Here is a 25,794-nt window from a genome sequence, read left to right as displayed (position 1 = left end):
GGGGTGTAGGGTGAAAGCGGGGGTTACAGAGATAGGGAGGGGTGTAGGGGCTGGATGGGGTAACAGAGATAGGGAGGGGTGTAGGGCTGAAGAAGGTTACAGAGATAGGGAGGACTGTAGGCTGGCAGGGGGTTACAGAGATAGGGAGGGGTGTTGGGGCTGGAGGAGGTTACAGAGATAGGGAGGGGTGTAGGAGCTGGAGGGAGTTACAGAGATAGGGAGGGGTGTAGGGGCTGGAGGGGGTTACAGTGATAGGGAGGGGTGTTGGGGCTGCAGGAGGTTACAGAGATAGTGAGGGGTGTAGGGGCTGGAGGAGGTTACAGAGATAGGGAGGGGTGTAGGGGCTGGAGGGGGTTACAGAGATAGGGAGGGGTGTAGAGCTGGAGGAGGTTACAGAGATAGGGAGGTGTGTATGTGTTGGAGGAGGTTACAGAGATAAAGAGGGGTGTAGGTTTGGAGGAGGTTACAGAGATAGGGAGGGTTGTAGGACTGGAGTGGGTTGCAGAGATAGGGAGGGGTGTCGGGGCTGGAGGGGGTTACAGAGATAGGGAGGGGTGTAGGTTTGGAGGAAGTTACAGAGATAGGGAGGGGTGTCGGGGCTGGAGGGGGTTACAGAGATAGGGAGGGGTGTAGGTTTGGAGGAAGTTACAGAGATCGGGAGGGGAGAGGGCCATAGAGGGATTTAAAAACAAGTTTGAACATTTTAAAATTGAGGTGTTGGCGGTCAGGGAGCACAGCGTGTGGTGGGTGAGCGAGAGTTAGGATATGATATATCCTGATACAAATTATTGAGATTATAGGACCATCGGAAAAGGAGGAGGCCACTCAATGTGATCGTGGCTGATGTGCGCCTCAAACCCATTTACCCGCCTTGCTCCATATCCCCCGAATCCCTGAGCCAACAAACCTTGATCAATCTCAGTCTTGTCGCTGCATTGCCCCACAGCACCCACAGCACCCACAGCACCCATAGCACCCACACCACCCACAGCACCCATAGCACCCACACCACCCACAGCACCCACACCACCCACAGCACCCACAGCACCCACACCACCCACAGCACCCATAGCACCCACAGCACCCATAGCACCCACAGCACCCACAGCACCCATAGCACCCACAGCACCCACAGCACCCACACCACCCACAGCCTTTCGGGGAGAGAGTTCCTGATTTCCTTTGTGTGAAAGATTGCTTGCTGACATTGCAACACTGACTACACTTAATAAAGTTCTTCATTGGCTGTGAGATGCTTTGGGACATCCTGGGGTTCTGAAAGGTGCTATAGAAATGCACGTGCTTTTTTTGTGTACATTGTGGTGCATAATTCTTCAGCAATGTGTGTGATGTTCAGCACTGTGCTGGCTGCTGCCAGCTTTCGATGGTCACAGCACCTTTGTTAGCCCCGTTAAGTGAAATTTTAGAAGACGGCCAAAAAGCAGAACCCTTTGTTGTGTGGTCTTCTCTCCACGGGGAACTGTGTGTCGACCATTTCCTTCCCAGCCCACGCAGTCAGACACTGGGTCCCAATGCAGCTCACACACCAGATCCTTCGTGCACACTCCTCGGAACATATAACGTTGCTTGGAGGATTCAATCACGAGGGTGAGAGTGATTTAAATCGAGGTGTCAAACACTGACTTGTGGGAGAGGAACTGGTTGCGACAGACATGTCCCACCTGTCTCAGGAAGCACAATTACATCCGATCTCTCTCTCCAAACCAGCACTGGATTATGAAATTGCTGCACCCAGACTGTCATTCAGAGAATGGTGATCAATATTCCATTAGTCAGCTGTCTGCACACATCAACACACACTCCCCACAAGCAAATGGATTCGCTCGCAACTGTGCGAGGGCCCATTGTACCCAGATGTTACAGTTCCTGTGATGTGACTGACAAACATGCTGCAAATCGGCCCACGGACATTCTATTCAAATGCCAGTATTTTCCGGCAGGTAATTAAAGTTGGCAAAAAGCAGAATCAGTTTGGCCGTGGGGCTGGTTATCAGTACATTCCCAGCTCACTGACACTGCCTACAATCACTCATCATCACACAGGCGGTCCCTCGAACCAGGATGATTGCTTCCACCAGTTCCCAGGTGTTTCGATGAAGCACCCGATGTTCCAGATCCTGAACTCCAATCGAAGGGTGGAAGATGCCTGTGGGTGGATTTTTTTAACGTGGGGTGACCGTTGCACACCAGCCACCACACGGGCTTGACAGAGCGAGGTCTTGGTCCAGGGACAAGGGTTAACCAGGACCACTGGAGACCTGCTCTGCTGCACGGGCCTAGTGCGCTCACATATCGCAGTGTGGGCTGGTCCGTGCTGCCCCTGGGCCCTCGCCTCTCCTGGGCCCCAAACCCTCATTCGCCGCACCTCCACCACAATGTTCCAGGGCCCAGCGTTCCAGCTCTATTTATAGCCCCAACCTGCGGTGGTGTTTACACAGGTCGGGGTGGCCCATGGTGTTTAGAGGCCAGTCAGAGAGGAGATGAAAGTAAGAGGAGGGCAGCCGGAGAGTTGAATCCCCGTACAATCACTAACCGCAGCACCAACAATCAATTTGCATTTCTGCAACGCCTTACAGGGCATCCCAAAGTGTCTTACAGCCAATGAAGTCGCTTTTCGAGTGTAGTCGCTGTTGTAATGTGGGAAACGCGGCAGCCAGTTTACACACAGCAAGCTCCCACAAACAGCAACGAGATAAATGACCCAGATCATCTGTTTCACTGATAATTGGTTGAGGGATCAATATTAGACAGGACTCCGGGCTGAACTGCCCTGCCCTTCTTCCAATTCAGGCCAAGGGATCTTTTATGTCCACATGAGAGGGCAGCCGGGGCCTCGGTTTAATGTCTCATCCGAAGGACTGCCCCTCCGACAGTGCGGCGCTCCCTCGGTACTGCCCCTCCGACAGTGCGGCGCTCCCTCAGTACTGCCCCTCCGACAGTACAGCGCTCCCTCAGTACTGCCCCTCCGACAGTGCAGCGCTCCCTCAGTATTGACCCTCCGACAGTGCAGCGCTCCCTCAGTACTGCCCCTCCGACAGTGCGGCACACCCTCAGTACTGACCCTCCGACAGTGCAGCACTCCCTCAGTACTGCCCCTCCGACAGTGCGGCGCTCCCTCGGTACTGCCCCTCCGACAGTGCGGCATTCCCTCAGTACTGCCCCTCCCACAGTGCGGTGCTTCCTCAGTACTGCCCCCTGACAGTGTGGCATTCCCTCAGTACTGCCCCTCCGACAGTGCGGTGCTTCCTCAGTACTGCCCCCTGACAGTGTGGCATTCCCTCAGTACTGCCCCTCCCACAGTGCAGTGCTCCCTCAGTACTGCCCCTCCGACAGTGCGGTACTCCCTCAGTACTGCCCCTCCTACAGTGCAGTGCTCCCTCAGTACTGCCCTTCCCACAGTGCGGCACTCCCTTCGTACAACACTGGGAATGCCGCCTGGATTATGGGCTCCAGTTTTAGAGTAGGGATTAACCCACTCTAAGGTCTCTCTACATTACAACACTGACTATAATTCAATGTTACTTCACTGGCTATAAGGAGGTCCTGAGGCAGTGAAAGGCGATGCAGGAATGGGAGACTTTTACGTTTCCTGAGTTGATCAACACTGAGTTTAGCTCTCACCTGCTCACCACGGCACACAACAACTCAACTTTAAAATAACGGAGAAAAAATGTCCCAAATCTCGTCACAGCAAGTTGAAAAAAAACAGATATTGTGCCAAAGCTTAGGACAGGTGGCCAAAAGCTAGGCCAGAGGTAGATGTTAGGGTGAAACTTAAAGGAGGGGAGAGAGGTGGAGGTTTAGGGAGGGAGTTCCAGAGCTTGGGGCCCAGGCAGCTGAAGGCACGGCTGCCAATGGTGGGGCAAAGGGAGTGGGTGATGGACAAAAGGCCAGAATTGGAGGAACACAGAGATCTCGGAGGATGGTGGGGCTGGAGGAGCGCACAGAGAAATGTTGCAGCTGTTTGTTGGTGCTGGTGTTTGGTGTGAAGTCCCGTTTTGGTTGGTGCAGTGAGGTCTGACCTTTGACACCCATTACGTTAAGTATTTTAAAAGCTGGGATTGCCTGAGAGAGCTGTCAGTGTTGGAGGGTGGGGCCACAGGGCACTGCCCCTTTAATTGTAGGGCTAATCTATCTCATTGTACTGTAGCTGGACCCTGCACAGATAACTCAGGGAAACGCCTGATAACGTGTCGGGAATGAGGCTGAAGGTCTGGGGATTAAAATTCTTTACCAGCCCTACTCAGCCAAGGTTGAGGGATGGTGGGCATTAGAATTCAAACTTTATGTAAAGCTTTTAAATTGACTGAGGGAATTGGGCTGGAAAAGAGTATTTCTGTGTGTTCTGGTGAAAGAGTTTTTGAAGGAATTTTAAATGAGGTTGTCTATTATCGAAATGCAGTAAAACGGCATTGAATAAATCTCTCGAGACTCAGCGCGAGATCGATAATAATTAATAAAATTTGTGTTAGCTGGGCTGGAGCTTTATAAACAGTAAATACAGCGGATAAAACTAACCCAATATCCCAGTGCCAACAAAGCTCGCTCTCAAAAACCGAGGGTCCTTTTACTGAGCACAGTTCCCAGTGTGGAGAGCTGGGAGGTCCTGGTCACCAGGCAGGTACAGAGGGATATCATGGGCATCTACCATTCCTTTATATCTTGGGATGTGCGTCATGGTCATTGATACAACACAGGTGCTGGAGAGACCAGGCAAGCAGAGGTGGTTGTCCTTCGAGCACAGAAGGTTCAAGGGAGTTTTAATCAAGCTGTGCAAAATCAGGAAATGGGACATAGAGTAAATACGGCAAAACTTTCCACTGACAGGACGGCCGGTGAACAGAGTACACACATCCAAGGTAATTGGCCAAAGGGAGTTCCAGAGCTTGGGGCCGAGACAGCTGAAGGCACGGCCACCGATGGTGGAGCGATTATAATCAGGGATGGACAAGAGGCCAGAATTAGAGAAGCGCAGAGATCTCGGGAGATTATGAGGCTGGAGGAGGTTACAGAGATAGGGAGGGGTGCAGGGGCTGGAGGGGGTTACAGAGATAGGGAGGGGTGTAGGGGCTGGAGGGGGTTACAGAGATAGGGAGGGGTGTAGGGGCTGGAGGGGGTTACAGAGATAGGGAGGGTGCAGGGGCTGGAGGGGGTTACAGAGATAGGGAGGGGTGCAGGGGCTGGAGGGGGTTACAGAGATAGGGAGGGTGCAGGGGCTGGAGGGGGTTACAGGGATAGGGAGGGGTGTAGGGGCTGGAGGGGGTTACAGAGATAGTGAGGGGTGTAGAGGCTGGAGGGGGTTACAGAGATAGGGAGGGGTGTAGGGGTTGGAGGGGGTTACAGAGATAGGGAGGGGTGTAGGGGCTAGAGGGGGTTACAGAGATACGGAGAGGTGCAGGGGCTGGAGGCGGTTACAGAGATAGGGAGGGGTGTAGGGGCTGGAGGGGGTTACAGAGATAGGGAGGGGTGTAGGGGCTGGATGGGGGTTACAGAGATAGGGAGGGGTGTAGGGGCTGGATGAGGTTACAGGGATAGGGAGGGGTGTAGGGGCTGGAGGGGGTTACAGAGATAGGGAGGGGTGTAGGGGCTGGAGGGGGTTACAGAGATAGGGAGGGGTGCAGGGGCTGGAGGGGGTTACAGAAGAAGGGAGGGGTGCAGGGGCTGGAGGGAGTTACAGGGATAGGGAGGGGTGCAGGGGCTGGAGGGGGTTACACAGGTAGGGAGGGATTTGGGTTGGAGGAGGTTAGAGAGATAGGGAGGGGCGAGGAGACCATGGCACGATTTGAACATGAGGATGAGAATTTTAAAATCGAGGCATTGCCGGACTGGGAACCAAAGTAGGTCAGTGAGCACAGGGGGTGATGGGTCAATGGGACTGGGTGTGAGTTAGGACATGGTCAGCGAGCACAGGGGGTGATGGGTCAATGGGACTGGGTGTGAGTTAGGACATGGTCAGTGAGCACAGGGGGTGATGGGTCAATGGGACTGGGTGTGAGTTAGGACACGGTCAGTGAGCACAGGGGGTGATGGGTCAATGGGACTGGGTGTGAGTTAGGACACGGTCAGTGAGCACAGGGGGTGATGTGTCAATGGGACTGGGTGTGAGTTAGGACACAGTTATTGAGCACAGGGGGTGATGGGTCAACGGGACTGGGTGTGAGTTAGGACACGGTCAGTGAGCACAGGGGGTGATGGGTCAATGGGATTGGGTGTGAGTTAGGACATGGTCAGTGAACACAGGGGGTGATGGGTCAATGGGACTGGGTGTGAGTTAGGACACGGTCAGTGAGCACAGGGGGTGATGGGTCAAGGGGACTGGGTGTGAGTTAGGACACGGTCAGTGAGCACAGGGGGTGATGGGGGAACAGGACTGTGTGTGAGTTAGGACACGGTCAGTGAGCACAGGGGGTGATGTGTCAATGGGACTGGGTGTGAGTTAGGATACGGTCAGTGAGCACAGGGGGTGTTGGGTCAATGGGACTGGGTGTGAGTTAGGATATGGTCAGTGAGCACAGGGGGTGATGGGTCAATGGGATTGGGTGTGAGTTAGGACATGGTCAGTGAGCACAGGGGGTGATGGGTCAATGGGACTGGGTGTGAGTTAGGACATGGTCAGTGAGCACAAGGGGTGATGGGTCAAGTGGACTGGGTGTGAGTTAGGACACGGTAAGTGAGCACAGGGGGTGATGGGGGAACAGGACTGGGTGTGAGTTAGGACACGGTCAGTGAGCACAGGGGGTGATGGGTCAATGGGACTGGGTGTGAGTTAGGACACGGTCAGTGAGCACAGGGGGTGTTGGGTCAATGGGACTGGGTGTGAGTTAGGACATGGTCAGTGAGCACAGGGGGTGATGGGTCAAGGGGACTGGGTGTGAGTTAGGACACGGTCAGTGAGCACAGGGGGTGATGGGGGAACGGGACTGGGTGTGAGTTAGGACACGGTCAGTGAGCACAGGGGGTGATGGGTCAATGGGACTGGGTGTGAGTTAGGACACGGTCAGTGAGCACAGGGGGTGATGGGTCAATGGGACTGGGTGTGAGTTAGGACACGGGGGGCAGTGTTAAAGTCTCACCGATCGTTTTTTTCATGACAACTGAACTGAGGAAGACAACAAATGAGTTAGTTGGAGTGTGAGGTGCGTGGGGTGTAAACCTTACCCGCTTTCCAGGAGGTCCCGGCGGACCAGCTTCTCCAGAGGGCCCAGGAGGTCCCTGAAATATAAAAAACAGAACATTTATTAATGAAAGGATATCATTACAGCTGAGAAATCCCAATGGTGAAACAGCACGTGGATCTTTGACACAGAGTTACACCGAGTGTCCCACATGAACACAGCCCATTGGGCCCACCGCTCCGTGCCGGGGTTTATGCCCCACCGCTCCGTGCCGGGGTTTATGTCCCACCGCTCCGTGCCGGGGTTTATGCCCCATCGCTCCGTGCCGGGGTTTATGCCCCACCGCTCCGTGCCGGGGTTTATGCTCCACCGCTCCGTGCCGGGGTTTATGCCCCACCGCTCCGTGCCGGGGTTTATGCCCCACCGCTCCGTGCCGGGGTTTATGCTCCACCGCTCCGTGCCGGGGTTTATGCCCCACCGCTCCGTGCCGGGGTTTATGCCCCACCGCTCCGTGCCGCGGTTTGTGCTCCACACCAGCCCCCTCCCACCCCTCTCCATCTCACCCTATCCCCATATCCTTCTATTCCTTTCTCCCCCATGTGTTTATCCAGCTTCCCCTTAAATACATCGATACTATTCACCTCAACCCCTCCCTGTGGCAGCGAGTCCCACATTCTCACCGCTCTCTGGGTAAAGAGGTTTCTCCTGAATTCCCCATTGGGTTTATCAGTGACTGTCTGATATTGATGGCCCCGAGTTCTGGCCCCCCCCACACGGGGAAACATCTTCTCTCTGTCTGCCCCATCAAACCCTTTCATAAACTTAACAACCTCCATCAGGCCGTCGCTCTGGACAACCTACGATGGGCCACGTTACCAGCGATGCGAACATCCCCAGCATGAGTTGGCAGTACATGTGTGACTTGTACCCTGAGATCTTACAGAAAATTACAGCTTTTAAAGTGATTTAATTCTTATTGAATGGGGTTTAGTCTGTAATCCTCTCTCGCACTTGCTGCTTGCTTTCAGTGTCTCATAAAATACCCGATAAATGTTCACTGTTCTGAGAACGATTTACTGTGCGGGGGGGGCTCGCCCTGAGTGTTACTGTGGGAGGGGGGGGCGGCAGTGAGACCCTCGCTCCCTGAGGAGCGGTTGAGGAAAGGATTCAAAATCAAATCTCCAGAATCCCGCCTGAATCCTCGACTTCATCATACCCCTCGGGATTGCATAGAAACATAGAAACATAGAAAATAGGTGCAGGAGTTGGCCATTCGGCCCTTCATGGCTGAACATGCAACTTCAGTACCCCCTTCCTGCTTTCTCGCCATACCCCTTGATCCTCCGAGTAGTAAGGACTTCATCGAACTGTTTTTTGAATATATTTAGTGAATTGGCCTCAACTACTTTCTGTGGTAGAGAATTCCACAGGTTAACCACTCTCTGGGTGAAGAAGTTTCTCCTCATCTCGGTCCTAAATGGCTTACCCCTTATCCTTAGACTGTGACCCCTGGTTCTGGACTTCCCCAACATTGGGAACATTCTTCCTGCATCTAACCTGTCTAACCCCGTCAGAATTTTAAACGTTTCTATGAGGTCCCCTCTCATTCTTCTGAACTCCAGTGAATACAAGCCCAGTTGATCCAGTCTTTCTTGATAGGTCAGTCCCACCATCCCAGGAATCAGTCTGGTGAACCTTCGCTGCACTCCCTCAATAGCAAGAATGTCCTTCCTCAGGTTAGGAGACCAAAACTGTGCACAATACTCCAGGTGTGGCCTCACCAAGGCCCTGTACAACTGTAGCAATACCTCCCAGCCCCTGTACTCAAATCCCCTCGCTATGAAGGCCAACATGCCATTTGCTTTCTTAACCGCCTGCTGTAACTGCATGCCAACCTTCAATGACTGATGTACCATGACACCCAGGTCTCGTTGCACCTCCCCTTTTCCTAATCTGTCACCATTCAGATAATAGTCTGTCTCTCTGTTTTTACCACCAAAGTGGATAACCTCACATTTATTCACATTATACTTCATCTGCCATGCATTTGCCCACTCACCTAACCTATCCAAGTCACTCTGCAGCCTCATAGCGTCCTCCTCGCAGCTCACACTGCCACCTCCTCCCCCCTAGTTGGTTCCTCGACATATTTGGTCTCGAAAACCATCCCTTATGCACTCCAGGAAATCCTCCTCCACCGTAGCCCAATCTATGTGCATATTAAAGTTACCCATTATCTATTTCCAAGGCCACCTCCTTAAGTACTCTGGGATTTATCGGCCTTCAATCCCATTAATTTCCCCAACACAATTTCCCGACTAATAAGGATTTCCCTCAGTTCCTCCTCCTTACTAGACCCTCTGACCCCTCTTATATCCGGAAGGTTGTTAGTGTCCTCCTTAGTGAATACCGAACCAAAGTACTTGTTCAATTGGTCCGCCATTTCTTTGTTCCCCGTTATGACTTCCCCTGATTCTGACCGCAGGGGACCTACGTTTGTCTTTACTAACCTTTTTCTCTTTACATATCGATCGAAACTTTTGCAATCTGTCTTAATGTTCCCTGCAAGCTTCTTTTCATACTCTATTTTCCCTGCCCGAATCAAACCCTTTGTCCTCCTCTGCTGAGTTCTAAATTTATTTCCCTTGATTGCCACGGTTGATCTACCTCCCCTTTTTTATTTTTAGGACAGACAGGAATGTACAATTGTTGTAGTTCATCCATGCGGTCTCCAAGTGTCTGCCATTGCCCATCCACAGTCACCCCTAATTTCCTGTTTGATGCCCTCCCCAACATCACTACTACTGTTTGGAGGTCTGTACACAACTCCCACTAACGTTTTTTGCCCTTTGGTGTTCTGCAGTTCTACCCATATAGATTCCACATCATCCAAGCTAATGTCCTTCCTAACGATTGCATTAATCTCCTCTTTAACCAGCAATGCTACCCCACCTCCTTTTCCTTTTATTCTATCCTTCCTGAACATTGAATACCACTGGATGTTGAGTTCCCAGACTTGATCATCCTGGAGCCACGTCTCCGTAATCCCAATCACATCATATTTGTTGACATCTATTTGCACAGTTAATTCATCCACCTTATTACAGATACTCCTTGCATTAAGACACAAAGCCTTCAGGCTTGTTTTTTTAACACCCTTTTTCCTTTTAGAATTTTGCTGTACAGTGGCCCTTTTTGTTTTTTGTCTTGGGTTTCTCTGCCCTCCACTTTTCCTCATCTCCTTTCTGTCTTTTGCTTTTGTCTCCTTTTTGTTTTCCTCTGTCTCTCTGCATTGATTCCCATCCCCCTGCCATATTAGTTTAACTCCTCCCCAACAGCACTAGCAAACACTCCCCCTAGGACATTGGTTCCGGTCCTGCCCAGGTGCAGACCGTCCGGTTTGTACTGGTCCCACCTCCCCCAGAACCGGTTCCAATGCCCCAGGAAGTTGAATCCCTCCCTGCTGCACCACTGCTCAAGCCACGTATTCATCTGCGCTATCCTGCGATTCCTACTCTGACTAGCACGTGGCACTGGTAGCAATCCCGAGATTACTACTTTTGAGGTCCTACTTTTTAATTTAGCTCCTAGCTCCTTAAATTCATTTCGTAGGACCTCATCCCTTTTTTTACCAATATCGTTGGTACCAATGTGCACCACGACAACTGGCTATTCTCCCTCCTTTTTTAGAATGTCCTGCACCCGCTCAGAGACATCCTTGACCCTTGCACCAGGGAGGCAACATACCATCCTGGAGTCTCGGTTGCAGCCGCAGAAATGCCTATCTATTCCCCTTACAATTGAATCCCCTATCACTATCGCTCTCCCACTCTTTTTCCTGTCCTCCTGTGCAGCAGAGCCAGCTACGGTGCCATGAACTTGGCTGCTGCTGCCCTCCCCTGATGAGCCATCCCCCTCAACAGTACTCAAAGCGGTGTATCTGTTTTGCAGGGGGATGACCGCAGGGGACCCCTGCACTACCTTTCTTGCACTGTTCTTCCTGCTGGTCTTCCATTCCCTATCTGGCTGTGGACCCTTCACCTGCGGTAAGACCAACTCGCTACACGTGCTACTCACATCATTCTCAGCATCGTGGATGCTCCAGAGTGAATCCACCCTCAGCTCCAACTCCGCAACGCGGTCAGTCAGGAGCTGGAGGTGGATACACTTCCCACACACGTAGTCGTCAGGGACACTGGAGTCGTCCCTGAGTTCCCACATGGCACAGGAGGAGCATAACACGCGACCGAGCTGTCCTGTCATGACTTAACACTTAGATAGGCAACAACAATCCTAAAGTTTACTCACTGTTATAGAAGAGAAGAAAGAAAAACTACTCACCAATCACCAGCCAATCACTTACCCCCTTGGCTGTGACATCACCTTTCTGTTTCTTTCTACTTCTTTTTTGCCTTCTCCCTGTAGCTGCACAAGTCACGCCTCTCGCTGCCGCTGGGCCTTTTATAGGCCTCCGACCCCGGACTCGCGCCTCACCAACTGCCATGGCTGATCATTCCCTCAGTACCCCTTTCCTGCTTTCTCTCCATACCCCTTGATCCCTTTAGCCGTAAGGGCCATATCCAACTCCCTCTTGAATATATCCAATGAACTGGCCTCAACAACTCTCTGCGGTAGGGAATTCCACAGGTTAACAACTCTCTGCGTGAAGAAGTTTCTCCTCATCTCATATGTTTCTATGAGATCCCCTCTCATCCTTCTGAACTCCAGTGAATACAGGCCCAGTCGATCCAGTCTCTCCTCATATGTCAGACCCACTATCCCGGGTGTCAGTCTGGTGAACCTTCGCTGCACTCCCTCAATAGCAAGAACGTCCTTCCTCAGATTAGGAGACCCAAACTGAACACAATACTCAAGGTGTGGTCTCATCAAGGCCCTGTACAACTGCAGTAAGACCTCCCTGCTCCTATACTCAAATCCCCTATCTATGAAGGCCAACATACCATTTGCCTTCTTCATCACCTGCTGTACCTGCATGCCAACGTTCAATGACTGATGTACCATGACACCCAGGTCTCGTTGCACCTCCCCTTTTCCTAATCTTCCACCATTCATATAATATTCTCCCTTCGTGTTTTTGCCACTAAAGTGGATAACCTCATATTTATCTACATTATACTGCATCTGCCATGCGTTTACCCACTCATCTAACCTGTCCAAGTCACCCTGCAGCCTCTTAGCATCCTCCTCACAGCTCACACCGCCACCCAGCTTAGTATCATCTGCAAACTTGGAGATATTACACTCAATTTCCTCATCGAAATCATTAATGTATATTGTAAATAGCTGGGGTCCCAGCACTGAGTCCTGCGGCACTCCACTAGTCACTGCCTGCCATTCTGAAAAGGACCCGTTTATCTCGACTCTTGCTTCCTGTCTGCCAACCAGTTCTCGATCCACGTCAGTACATTACCCCCAATACCATGTGCTTTGATTTTGCACACCAATCTCTTGTGTGGGACCTTGTCAAAAGTCTATTGAAAGTCCAAATACACCACATCCACTGGATCTCCCTTGTCCACTCTACTAGTTACATGCTCCAAAAATTGGAGAAGATTTGTCAAGCATGATTTCCCTTTCATAAATCCATGCTGACTTGGACCGATCCTGTCACTGCTTTCCAAATGCACTGCTATTTCATCTTTAATAATTGATTCCAACATGTTCCCTACTATTGATGTCAGGCTAATCGGTCTATAATTACCCGCCTTCTCTCTCCCTCCCTTCTTAAAAATTGGTGTTATATTAGCTACCCTCCAGTCCATAGGAACCAATCCAGAGTCGATAAATTGTTGGAAAATGATCACCAATGCATCCACTATTTCTAGGGCCACTGCCTTAAGTACTCTGGGATGCAGACTATCAGGCCCTGGGGATTTATCGGCCTTCAATCCCATCAATTTCCCGAACACAATTTCCCACCTAATAAGGATTTCCTTCAGTTCCTCCTTCTCACTAGACCCTCGGTCCCCTAGTATTTCCGGGAGGTTATTTGTGTCTTCCTTCGTGAAAACAGAACCAAAGTATTTGTTTAACTGGTCCGCCATTTCTTTGTTCCCCATTATAAATTCACCTGAATCCGATTGCAAGGGACCTATGTTTGTCTTCACTAATCTTTTTCTCTTCACATATCTATCGAAGCTTTTGCAGTCAGTTTTTATGTTCTCAACAAGCTTCCTCTCATACTCTATTTACCCCCTCTGAATTAAACCCTTTGTCCTCCTCTGCTGAATTCTAAATTTCTCCCAGTCCTCAGGTTTGCTCCTTTTTCTAGTCAATTTATATGCCTCTTCCTTGGATTTAACACTATCCTTAATTTCCCTTGTTAGCCACGGTTGAGCCACCTTCCCCATTTTATTTTTACTCCAGACAGGGATGTACAATTGTTGAAATTTCTCCATGTGATCTTTAAATGTTTGCCATTGCCTATCCACCGTCAACCCTTTAAGTATCATTCGCCAGTCTATTCTAGCCAATTCACGTCTCAAACCATCGAAGTTACCTTTCCTTAAGTTCAGGACCCTAGTCTCTGAATTAACTGTGTCGCTCTCCATTTTAATAAAGAATTCTGCCATATTATGGTCACTCTTCCCCAAGGGGCCTTGCACAACAAGATTGCTAATTAATCCTCTCTCATTACACATCACCCAGTCTAGGATGGCCAGCCTCTAGTTGGTTATCCGACATATTGGTCTAGAAAACCATCCCTAATACACTCCAGGAAATCCTCCTCCACCGCATTGCTACCAGTTTGATTAGCCCAATTACTGGACAAGTAATATAACCACTACATTACTGTACCCCTCGGGATTACTGGTCTAGTAATCATAGGCAGTCCCTCAAAATCGAGGAAGACTTGCTTCCACTCCAAAGGTGAGTTCTCAGGTGACTGAACAGTCCAATACAGGAATTACAGTCTCTGTCACAGGTGGGACAGACAGTGGTTGAGGGAAGGGGAGGGAGGGACTGGTTTGCCGCACGCTCCTTCCGCTGCCTGCGCTTGGTTTCTGCATGCTCCCGGCGACGAGACTCAAGGTGCTCAGCGCCCTCCCGGATGCACTTCCTCCACTAAGGGCGGTCTTTGGCCAGGGACTCCCAGGTGTCGGTGGGGATGTTGCCCTTTATCAGGGAGGCTTTGAGGGTGTCCCTGTAACGTTTCCTCTGCCCACCTGGGGCTCGCTTGCCGTGTAGGAGTTCCAAGTAGAGCGCTTGCTTTGGGAGTCTTGCGTCAGGAATGCGAACAATGTGGCCTGCCCAGTGGAGCTGATCGAGTGTGGTCAGTGCTTCAATGCTAGGGATGTTGGCCTGGTCAAGGACACTAACGTTGATGTGAGGGATTTGTAGGATCTTGCAGAGACATCGTTGGTGGTATTTCTTCAGCGATTTGAGGTGTCTGTTGTACATGGTCCATGTCTCTAAGCCATACAGGAGGGTGGGTATTACTACAGCCCTGTAGACCACGAGCTTGGTGGTGGATTTGAGGGCCTGGTCTTCAAACACTCTTTTCCTCAGGCAGCCGAAGGCTGCACTGGCGCACTGGAGGCGGTGTTGAATCTCGACGTCGAGGTCTGCCCTTGTTGATAAGAGACTCCCGAGATATGGGAAATGGTCCATGTTGTCCAGGGCCGCGCCGGGGATCTTGATGACTGGGGGGCAGTGCCGTGTGGCGGGCCAGGTTGGTGGAGAACCTTTGTCTTACGGATGTTTAGCGTAAGGCCCATGCTTTCGTACACCTCAGTGAAGGTGTTAACGATGTCCTGGAGTTCAATCTCTGAATGTGCACAGACGCAGACGTTGTCCGTGTACTGTAGTTCGACGACAGAGGTCGGGGTGATCTTGGACCTGGCCTGGAGATGGCGAAGGTTAAACAGCTTCCCACTGGTTCTGTAGTTTAATTCCACTCCAGCGGGGAACTTGTTGATTGTGAGGTGGAGCATGGCAGCGAGGAAGATTGAGAAGAGGGTTGGAGCGATGACACAGCCCTGTTTGACCCCAGTCCGGATGTGGATTGGGTCTGTGATGGATCCGTTGGTAAGGGTCACGGCCTGCATGTCATCGTGGAGCAGGTGGAGGATGTTGACAAACTTTTGGAGGCAGCCGAAACCGGAGGAGGGCGCTCCATAGACCCTCACAGTTGACAGTGTCAAAGGCCTTTGTATAAGGGCTGGTGCTGTTCCCTGCATTTTTCCTGCAGCTGTCGCGCTGCAAAGATCATGTCCGGTGTGCCCCGTAGGGGACGAAATCCGCACTGTGACTCCGGGAGGAGCTCCTCGGCCACAGAGAGAAGACGATTGAGGAGAACTCTAGCGACAACTTTCCCAGTGGCTGATAGCAGGGAGATTCCCCTGTAGTTGCTGCAGTCGGACTGGTCCCCTTTTTAAAAATGGTCACAATCACTGCATCGCTGAGATCTCCCAGCATGCTCTCCTCCCTCCAGATGAGAGAGATGAGATCATGTATCCGTGCCAACAGCGCCTCTCCGCCATACTTTAGCCCCTCAGCAGGGATTCCATCCGCTCCCGTAGCCTTGTTATTCTTGAGCTGTTTTATGGCTTTTTCTACCTTGTGCAGTGTTGGAGTTTCACTGAGGTGGTGGTGGGTCGCATGCTGCGGGATGGAGTCGAGAACACTCGAGTCAAAGGCAAAGTCTCGATTGAGGAGATCTTCGAAGTGCTCCTTCCAGCGGGCCCTGACTGCCTCGGTGTCCCTGATGAGTGTTTCCCCGTTCTTGGCCAGGAGTGGGGTGGGGCCTTGGGTGCTTGGGCTATAGGTGGCCTTGACTGTGGTGAAGAATCCTCACACATCATGGCTGTTGACCAGCTGTTGTATCTCCTGGGCTTTCTCCATCCACCACCTGTTCTTTAGGTCCCGGGTTTTTTGTTGAACCTCGGCCTTGAGCCGTCTGTAAAGCTGCTTTGCTGCTCCAGAGTTGGATTGTTGTTTTAGGCTCAGAAATGCCCTGCACTTGCGACCTATTAGCTCTTGGATCTCCTGGTCAGTAATATAACCACGACATTACTGTACCCCTCAGGGTTACTGGTCAGTAATATAACCACTACATTACTGTACCCCTCAGGGTTACTGGTCAGTAATATAACCACTACATTACTGTACCCCTCAGGGTTACTGGTCAGTAATATAACCACTACATTACTGTACCCCTCAGGGTTACTGGTCAGTAATATAACCACTACATTACTGTACCCCTCAGGGTTACTGGTCAGTAATATAACCACTACATTACTGTACCCCTCAGGGTTACTGGTCAGTAATATAACCACTACATTACTGTACCCCTCGGGGTTACTGGTCAGTAATATAACCACTACATTACTGTACCCCTCAGGGTTACTGGTCAGTAATATAACCACTACATTACTGTACCCCTCAGGGTTACTGGTCAGTAATATAACCACGACATTACTGTACCCCTCAGGGTTACTGGTCAGTAATATAACCACGACATTACTGTACCCCTCAGGGTTACTGGTCAGTAATATAACCACTACATTACTGTACCCCTCGGGGTTACTGCTCCAGTAATATAACCACTACATTACTGTACCCCTCGGGGTTACTGCTCCAGTAATATAACCACGACATTACTGTACCCCTCGGGGTTACTGCTCCAGTAATATAACCACTACTTTAGTGTAAGAAGGGACTGAGTGTAACGTAGCTAAGTTTGCTGACGATACAAAGATGGGAGGAAAAGCAATGTGTGAGGAGGACACAAAAAATCTGCAAAAGGACATAGACAGGCTCAGTGAGTGGGCAAAAATTTGGCAGATGGAGTATTATGTTGGGAAGTGTGAGGTCATGCACTTTGGCAGAAAAAAATTTAAGAGCAAGTTATTATTTAAATGGAGAAAGATTGCAAAGTGCTGCAGTACAGCGGGACCTGGGGGTACTTGTGCATGAAACACAAAAGGATAGTATGCAGGTACAGCAAGTGATCAGGAAGGCCAATGGAATCTTGGCCTTTATTGCAAAGGGGATTGAGTATAAAAGCAGGGAAGTCTTGCTACAGTTATACAGGGTATTGGTGAGGCCACACCTGGAGTACTGCGTGCAGTTTTGGTCTCCGTATTTATGAAAGGATATACTTGTTTTGGAGGCAGTTCAGAGAAGGTTCACTAGGTTGATTCTGGAGATGAGGGGGTTGTCTTATGAGGAAAAGTTGAGTAGGTTGGGCCTCTACTCATTGGAGTTCAGAAGAATGGGAGGTGATCTTATCGAAACGTATAAGATTATGAGGGGGCTTGACAAGTTGGATGCAGAGAGGATGTTCCCACTGATGGGGGAGACTAGAACTAGGGGGCATGACCTTAGAATAAGGGGCCGCCCATTTAAAACTGAGATGAGGAGAAATTTCTTCTCTCAGAGGGTTGTAAATCTGTGGAATTCGCTGCCTGAGAAATCTGTGGAAGGTGGGACATTGAATAAATTTAAGACAGAAATAGACAGTTTCTTAAACGATAAGGGGATAAGGGGTTATGGGGAGCGGGCGGGGAAGTGGAGCTGAGTCCATGATCAGATCAGCCATGATCTTATTAAATGGAGGAGCAGGCTCGAGGGGCCAGATGGCCTACTCCTGCTCCTATTTCTTATGTTCTTATTACCGTACCCCTCGGGATTACTGGTCCAGTAATCATAGGCAATCCCTCGAAATCGAGGAAGACTTGCTTCCACTCTAAAAGTGAGTTCTGAGGTGACTGAACAGTCCAATACGGGAATTACAGTCTCTGTCACAGGTGGGACAGACAGTGGTTGAGGGAAGGGGAGGGTGGGACTGGTTTGCCGCACGCTCCTTCCGCTGCCTGCGCTTGGTTTCTGCATGCTCTCGGTGACGAGACTCGAGGTGCTCAGTGCCCTCCCGGAAGCACTTCCTCCACTTAGGGCGGTCTTTGGCCAGGGACTCCCAGGTGTCGGTGGGGATGTTGCACTTTATCAGGGAGGCTTTGAGGGTGTTCTTGAAACGTTTCCTCTGCCCGCCTAGGGTTCGTTTGCCGTGTAGGAGTTCTGAGTAGAGCGCTTGCTTTGGGAGTCGCGTGTCTCACATGTGGACAATGTGGCCCTGCCCAGCGGAGCTGTTCGAGTGTGGTCAGTGCTTCGATGCTGGGGATGTTGGCCTGGTCGAGGACGCTAATGTTGGTGCATCTGTCCTCCCGGGGGATTTGTAGGATCTTGTGGAGGCATCGTTGGTGGTATTTCTCCAGAGATTTGAGATGTCTACTATACATAGTCCATGTCTCTGAGCCATACAGGAGGGCGAGTATCACTACAGCCCTGTAGACCATGAGATTGTTGGTAGATTTGAGGATCTGGTCTTCAAACACTCTCTTCCTCAGGCGGCCGAAGGCTGCGCTGACGCACTGGAGGCGGTGTTGGATCTCGTCATCAATGTCTGTCTTGTTGATAAGAGGCTCCCGAGGTCTGGGAAATGGTCCACGTTGTCCAGGGCCGCGCCGTGGATCTTGATGACTGGGGGCAGTGCTGTGTGGTGAGGTCAGGCTGGTGGAGGACCTTTGTCTTACGGATATTTAGTGTAAGGCCCATGCTTTCGTACGCCTCAGTAAATACATCTACTATATCCTGGAGTTCAGCCTTTGTATGTGCACAGACGCAGGCGTTGTCTGCGTACTGTAACTCGACGACAGAGGTTGGGGTGGTCTTGGACCTGGCCTGGAGACGGGCGAAGGTTAAACAGCTTCCCACTGGTTCTGTGGTTTAGTTCCACTCCAGCGGGGAGCTTGTTGACTGAGGTGGAGCATGGCAGCGAGGAAGATTGAGAAGAGGGTTGGGGCGATGATGCAGCCCTGTTTGACCCCGGTCCGGACGTGGATTGGGTCTGCGGTGGATCCGTTGGTAAGGATCACGGCCTGCATGTTGTCATGGAGCAGCCGAAGGATGGTGACAAACTTTTGGGGGCATCCAAAACAGAGGAGGACGCTCCATAGACCCTCGCGGTCGACAGTGTCGAGGGCCTTTGAAAGGTCGAAGAAGGCAATGAATAAGGGCTGGCGTTGTTCCCTGCATTTTTCCTGCAACTGTCGCGCAGAGGATGAAATCCGCACTGTGATTCCGGGAGGAGCTCCTCAGCCACAGGGACAAGACGGTTGAGCGATGACTTTCCCAGTGGCTGATAGCAGGGAGATTCCCCTGTAGTACTGCAGTCGGACTTGTCCCTTTTTAAAGATGGTCACGATCACTGCATCTCTGAGATCTCCCGGCATGCTCTCCTCCCTCCAGATGAGAGAGATGAGGTCAGGTATCCGTGCCAACAGCGCCTCTCCGCCATACTTCAGTGTCTCAGCAGGGATTCCATCCGCTCCCGTAGCCTTGGTATTCTTTAGCTGTTTTATGGTTTTTTCTACCTGGTGCAGTGCTGGGGTTTCACTGAGGTGGTGGTGGGTCGTATGCTGCGGGATGGAGTCGAGAACACTCGAGTCAAAGGTAGAGTCTCGATTGAGGAGATCTTCGAAGTGCTCCTTCCAGCGGGTCCTGACAGCCTCGGTGTCCTTGATGAGTGTTTCCCCGTTCTTGGCCAGGAGTGGGGTGGGGCCTTGGGTGCTTGGGCTATAGGTGGCCTTGACTGCAGTGAAGAATCCTCGCACATCATGGCTGTTGACCAGCTGTTGTATCTCCTGGGCTTTCTCCATCACCATCTGTTCTTTAGGTCCCGGGTTTTTTGTTGAACCTCGGCCTTGAGCCGTCTGTAAAGCTGCTTTGCTGTTCCCGAGTTGGGTTGTTGTTTTAGGTTCAGAAATGCCCTGCACTTGCAATTTATTAGCTCCTGGATCTCCTGGTCAGTAATATAACCACGACATTACTGTACCCCTCAGGGTTACTGGTCAGTAATATAACCACTACATTACTGTACCCCTCGGGGTTACTGGTCAGTAATATAACCACTACATTACTGTACCCCTCGGGGTTACTGGTCAGTAATATAACCACTACATTACTGTATCCCTCAGGGTTACTGGTCAGTAATATAACCACTACATTACTGTACCCCTCGGGGTTACTGGTCAGTAATATAACCACTACATTACTGTACCCCTCAGGGTTACTGGTCAGTAATATAACCACTACTTTACTGTACCCCTTGGGGTTACTGGTCAGTAATATAACCACTACAAACTGGAAACTTGTCAGGAAAGAGATGGATTTTTTATGGTTTAAATAGTAGAAGTGTCTCCTTAGATTTGTAAATGGATTGGTTTGGATTTAAATCACAAAGCAAATTAAAAATATAATCACTAATGAACAGAATTCACCACCAGAATCCGAGCCCAGGTCTATTGGGTGAAAGTTTTATTCCATGCTCTGAAACTCATCATTTGATGCTGAATGCAGGGCTGAGATGAGGATCTGAGCAAACAGCGACACAGTAATGAACTTTGCAATGTGTAATTAGGAGTTTTAAAGCCTGAAATCTCATTTGATGGAATTTAATCTTTGCCCCATAATCATTTTGGCAGCTTGATGTTTTCAGCCATTGATTAATATTCACACATTGTCATCAAATGCTGAACTGGATATTGAGGACAGACTCTGAGAATACACTGGGGTTCACAGCACCGAGTGTACAGCCCAGGAACAGGCCATTGGGCCCACCGCTCCGTGCCGGGGTTTATGTCCCACCGCTCCGTGCCGGGGTTTATGCCCCACCGCTCTGTGCCGGGGTTTGTGTCCCACCGCTCCGTGCCGGGGTTTATGCCCCACCGCTCCGTGCCGGGGTTTATGCCCCACCGCTCCGTGCCGGGGTTTGTGTCCCACCGCTCCGTGCCGGGGTTTGTGTCCCACCGCTCCGTGCCGGGGTTTATGCCCCACCGCTCCGTGCCGGGGTTTGTGTCCCACCGCTCCGTGCCGGGGTTTATGTCCCACCGCTCCGTGCCGGGGTTTATGCCCCACCGCTCCGTGCCGGGGTTTATGCTCCACACCAGCCCCCTCCCACCCCTCTCCATCTCACCCTATCCCCATATCCTTCTATTCCTTTCTCCCCCATGTGTTTATCCAGCTTCCCCTTAAATACATCGATACTATTCACCTCAACCCCTCCCTGTGGCAGCGAGTTCCACATTCTCACCCCTCTCTGGGTAAAGAAGTTTCTCCTGAATTCCCCATTGGGTTTATCAGTGACTGTCTGATATTGATGGCCCGAGTTCTGGTCTCCCCCACACAGGGAAACATCTTCTCTACGTCTCCCCTATTGAACCCTTTCATGATGTTAAAGACCTCGATCACCCCACAGTCTCCTCTTTTCCAGAGAACAGAGACCCCAGTCAGTTCAAACTTTCCTGATAGTTACAACAGTGTTCGAATCTTTTACACATCCACTTGAATTTCAGAGCAAGAGAACTCATTAATTTTATTCTCGCTGCTGAAACCCTGGGCACAGAATTTCAGTAGCCTGTTGACGATACGATACGATGCGATGCGTCAGGGAACAACAAGGTGATTAAGTATTTCCTGACATGCTCAAACATTCTGAAGGGCAACATAGGGGCAGCAGGAGGCCATTCAGCCCCACGAGCCTGATCCACCATTCGATTAGATCGTGGCTGATCTGTATCTCACTCCATCTCTCCGCCTTTGCTCCGTATCCCTCGATACCCTTGGCCAATCATCTCTGACTCCCAGCTCCCACAGCCTGTTGGGGGGAGAGAGTTCCCGATTCCCATCACCCTTTGTGTGAAGAAGTGCTTCCTGACATCACCCTGACCGGCCGGGTTCTGCCCCTTGTTCCCTGGACTCCCCCACCCGAGGGAATAGTTTCTCTCGGACAACCCTGTCGAGTCCTTTAATCATCTTCACCACCTCGATCAGATCGCTGCTTAATCTTCTGGGACCAGAAATTGTGCAGTGTCCCGTTTGGGGCGATACTTTTGCGGTCGCGCTAAAATGTCGGCAGGAGCGAAACGATTAATTCCGATGGAAACTATCACTTCCCTTCGAGCGCTAACGGGATTGAGAGGGGCGGTACAGCAGAGCACTGCGCGATGTTCCGGGCAATCCGTCACTGCCGGCTGAGGCTGTGTACGTTGGGCGATGGTACCTGCGATACGTGTACAGCAGTTCCAAGCACTCTGGGGACAGACTGGAACTTTACCTGACCTGGCCAGCACTGCCTTGAATTATCGCTGCCCCGCGGCAGGCCGAGGTGATCACGCCTCTTGCTGTTGCCCTCGACGCCCGGCGATGCTGCAGGGAGCGGGAGCAAATATCGCATCCAGGGCGCGGTGCACCGGATGATGTCACCATCGAGGCGGTAAGTGTTATCGCCAGCGCAAAAGCGGCCAGGGAGGCTGAAGGGCGCTGGAGATTTCGGGTATGTGCTAGCGAGGTATACTCACAGGTTGTCCCGCCTCTCCATCTTCTCCCTTCTCACCACCACTTCCGTCCGTACCCTACATCAGAACAAAACATCACTGTCACTGTTACTCCATGCCGCGGATCAAAGACAAAACATTCTTAATTACCGCTTTAATTACCGGTCGATAACCAGTTCGCAGAACATTCCCCTGATATTTTAACTCAATCAAGCTCAGAAAAGCGCTTCTGTAAATGCACAGTGATTGCAGTCAGGCATGTTAAACCAAGTGTTCCCTCAGCAAATTAAACTCTTTTGTGCAACTTGTAGTTCATAAAGGAAGGTATAAGGAGAACTGTGCACGGTGCTCCCAGTGTGGTCTAACCCAGGTATATGGAGACCAGAACTGTACACAGTGCTCCCAGTGTGGTCTAACTAAGGTTCAATACAAGTTTAACATGACTTATCTGTTTTTCAGTTCTATCTTTCTCGAAATGAACCCCAGTGCTGGGTTTGCACTTTGATAACAGACTACTATGAGCAGCTAACAGTACATCGATACGATGGGGCGGGAGAGCAAGTGGTCATACTTACAGGAGTGCCTGCTTCCCCAGGAGGGCCAGGATCACCTGGGAAACCCACAGGACCCTAGGACAGGAGAGAGACACAAATAAATCATCTCTGATCACACAACGAGAATCAAAACCAGTCAAACAGCAAAACTACTGTGTTTCTGGGAATGTACTGTGTGTATGTGTGTGTGTGTGAGTGTGTGTGGGTGTGTGCAAGAGTGAGTGAGTGTGAGAGTGAGTGAATGTGAGTGAGTGAGAGAGAGTGAGTGAGTGTGAGAGTGAGTGAGTGCGTAAGTGTGTGTGTGAGTGTGTGTGTGAGTGTGTGTGTGAGTGTGTGAGAGTGAGTGAGTGAGAGAGTGAGTGACTGTGAGTGAGTGAATGTGAGAGTGAGTGAGTGTGTGTGTGTGTGAGTGTGTGCGAAAGTGAGTGAGTGTGAGAGTGAGTGAATGTGAGAGTGAGTGAGTGAGAGTGAGTGTGAGAGTGAATGAATGTGTGAGTGTGTGATGGAGTAAGAGAGTGAGTGAGTGAGAGAGTGTGTGCGTGCGTGTGTGAGTGTGTGTGTGCGTGTGAGTGTGTGTGTGTGAAAGTGTGTGTAAGTGTGTGTGTGCGTGAGAGAGTGAGAGAGATAGTGAGAGAGTGAGAGAGATCGTGAGATAGTGAGTGAAGTAGTGAGTGAGATAGTGAGTGAGAGAGTGAGAGTGAGTGAGATAGTGAGAGAGTGAGTGAGATAGTGAGAGAGTGAGTGAGAAAGTCAGTGAGGTGGTGAGAGTGAGTGACTGAGTGAGAAAGTGAGTGAGAGAGGGAGTGGTGAATGGTGAGTGAGAATGAGTGAGTGAGGGAGTGGTGAGTGAGTGAGATAGTGAGTGGTGAGGGAGGGAGTGAGTGAGGGAGTGGTGAGTGAGTGAGATAGTGAGTGGTGAGAAAGGGAGTGAGTGAGGGAGGGTGTGAGTGAGGGAGTGAGGGAGTGAGATAGTGAGTGTTAAAGTAGACAGTGAGTGATGAGGGAGGGAGAAAGTGGTGAGGGAGTGAAATAGTGAGGGTGGGAGTGAGGGAGCGAGTGAGTGGTGAGCGAGAGAGTGAGAGAGTGAGATAGTTACTGATGAGGGGGGAGTGAGTGAGATAGTGAGCGGTGAGGGAATGAGTTTGTGATTGAGTGAGTCGGGGAGTGAGATAGTGAGTGATGAGGTAGGGAGTGAGTGAGTCAGGGAGTGAGATAGTAAGGGAGTGATTAAGGGAGTGAGTGAGGGAGTAAATGGTGTGTGAAGGAGTGAGACAGTAAGGGAGGGAGTGAGTGAGATAGTGAGTGAGGGAGTGAGATAGTGAGTGAGGGAGTGAGTGAGTGAGGGAGTGAGATAGTAAGTGAGTGAGTGAGGGGGTGAGTGAGTGAGATAGTGAGTGAGGGAGTGAGTCAGGAAGTGAGATAGTAACGGAGTGAGTGAGGGAGTGAGTGAGCGAAGGAGTGAGATAGTAAAGGAGGGAGTGAGTGAGGTGGTGAGTGAAGGAGTGAGTGAGGGAGTGAGTGAGATAGTGAGTGAGATAGTGAGTGAGAAAGTGAGTGAGGGAGTGAGTCAGGAAGTGAGATAGTAACGGAGTGAGTGAGGGAGTGAGTGAGCGAAGGAGTGAGATAGTAAAGGAGGGAGTGAGTGAGGTGGTGAGTGAGGTAGTGAGTGAGGGAGTGAGTGAGGGAGTGAGTGAGATAGTGTGTGAGGGAGTGAGTGAGATAGTGAGTGAGGGAGGGAGTGAGTGAGTGAGTAAGAGAGTGAGTGAGGGAGTGTGTAAAGGAGTGAGTGAGATAGTGAGTGAGGGAGGGAGTTTGTGCAGTTGGACACACCCCGGTCCCCGGTAACTGTGATGTAATACTCTGACCTACCGGATTGCCTTTGGGTCCATCGTCCCCTGGTGGCCCTTTGGGCCCAGCGGGTCCTGCTGCCCCTGGAGGTCCTGCTTCTCCCTTATCTCCAAAATCGCCTTTAGGGCCCTGCAACAGAGAGACACGCAATAAACCGTGAGCACATTCAACATCGGCATAGGAACTGGGGAAGACCATTCAGCCCCTCGAGCCTGTTACATTAGGAACAGCAGGAGACCATTCAGTCCCTCGAGTCCATTCCCCCATTCAATTAGATCTTAAGAACATAAGAAATAGGAGCAGGAGTAGGCCATACGGCCCCTCGAGCCTGCTCCGCCATTTAATACGATCATGGCTGATCCGATCATGGACTCAGCTCCACTTCCCCGCCCGCTCCCCATAACCCCTTATTCGCTTATTGTTCAAGAAACTGTTTATTTCTGTCTTAAATTTATTCAATGACCCAGCCTCCACAGCTCTCTGAGGCAGTGAATTCCACAGATTTACAACCCTCTGAGAGAAGAAATTTCTCCTCATCTCAGTTTTAAATGGGCGGCCCCTTATTCTAAGACCATGCCCTCTAGTTCTAGTCTCCCCCCTCAGTGGAAACATCCTCTCTGCATCCACCTTGTCAAGCCCCCTCATAATCTTATACGTTTCGATAAGATCACCTCTCATTCTTCTGAATTCCAATAAGTAGAGGCCCAACCTACTCAACCTTTCCTCATAAGTCAACCCCCTCATCTCCGGAATCAACCGAGTGAACCTTCTCTGAACTGCCTCCAAAGCAAGTATATCCTTTCGTAAATATGGAAATCAAAACTGCACGCAGTATTCCAGGTGTGGCCTCACCAGTACCCTGTATAACTGTAGCAAGACTTCCCTGCTTTTATACTCCAT

At 50.8% G+C, this 25,794-nt stretch overlaps 1 protein-coding gene across 1 annotated transcript in view; it reads right to left on the bottom strand.

Annotated features, from left to right (window-relative positions):
• Positions 1 to 25,794, bottom strand: part of LOC139252381 (collagen alpha-1(XI) chain-like) — a 185,891-nt gene that overhangs the window by 55,730 nt on the left and 104,367 nt on the right. The window contains exons 13-16 of the mRNA XM_070873364.1: positions 24,916 to 25,023; positions 23,068 to 23,121; positions 22,517 to 22,570; positions 7,180 to 7,233 (exon numbers count right to left, since the gene is read on the bottom strand). Coding sequence (XP_070729465.1) covers positions 7,180 to 7,233; positions 22,517 to 22,570; positions 23,068 to 23,121; positions 24,916 to 25,023 — 270 coding nt within the window. The remainder of the gene's footprint in view (positions 1 to 7,179; positions 7,234 to 22,516; positions 22,571 to 23,067; positions 23,122 to 24,915; positions 25,024 to 25,794) is intronic.

The sequence above is a fragment of the Pristiophorus japonicus genome, unplaced genomic scaffold (assembly GCF_044704955.1).
Source record: "Pristiophorus japonicus isolate sPriJap1 unplaced genomic scaffold, sPriJap1.hap1 HAP1_SCAFFOLD_462, whole genome shotgun sequence".
NCBI lineage: Eukaryota > Metazoa > Chordata > Chondrichthyes > Pristiophoridae > Pristiophorus > Pristiophorus japonicus.
This window is presented reverse-complemented; position numbering and strand designations above follow the sequence as displayed.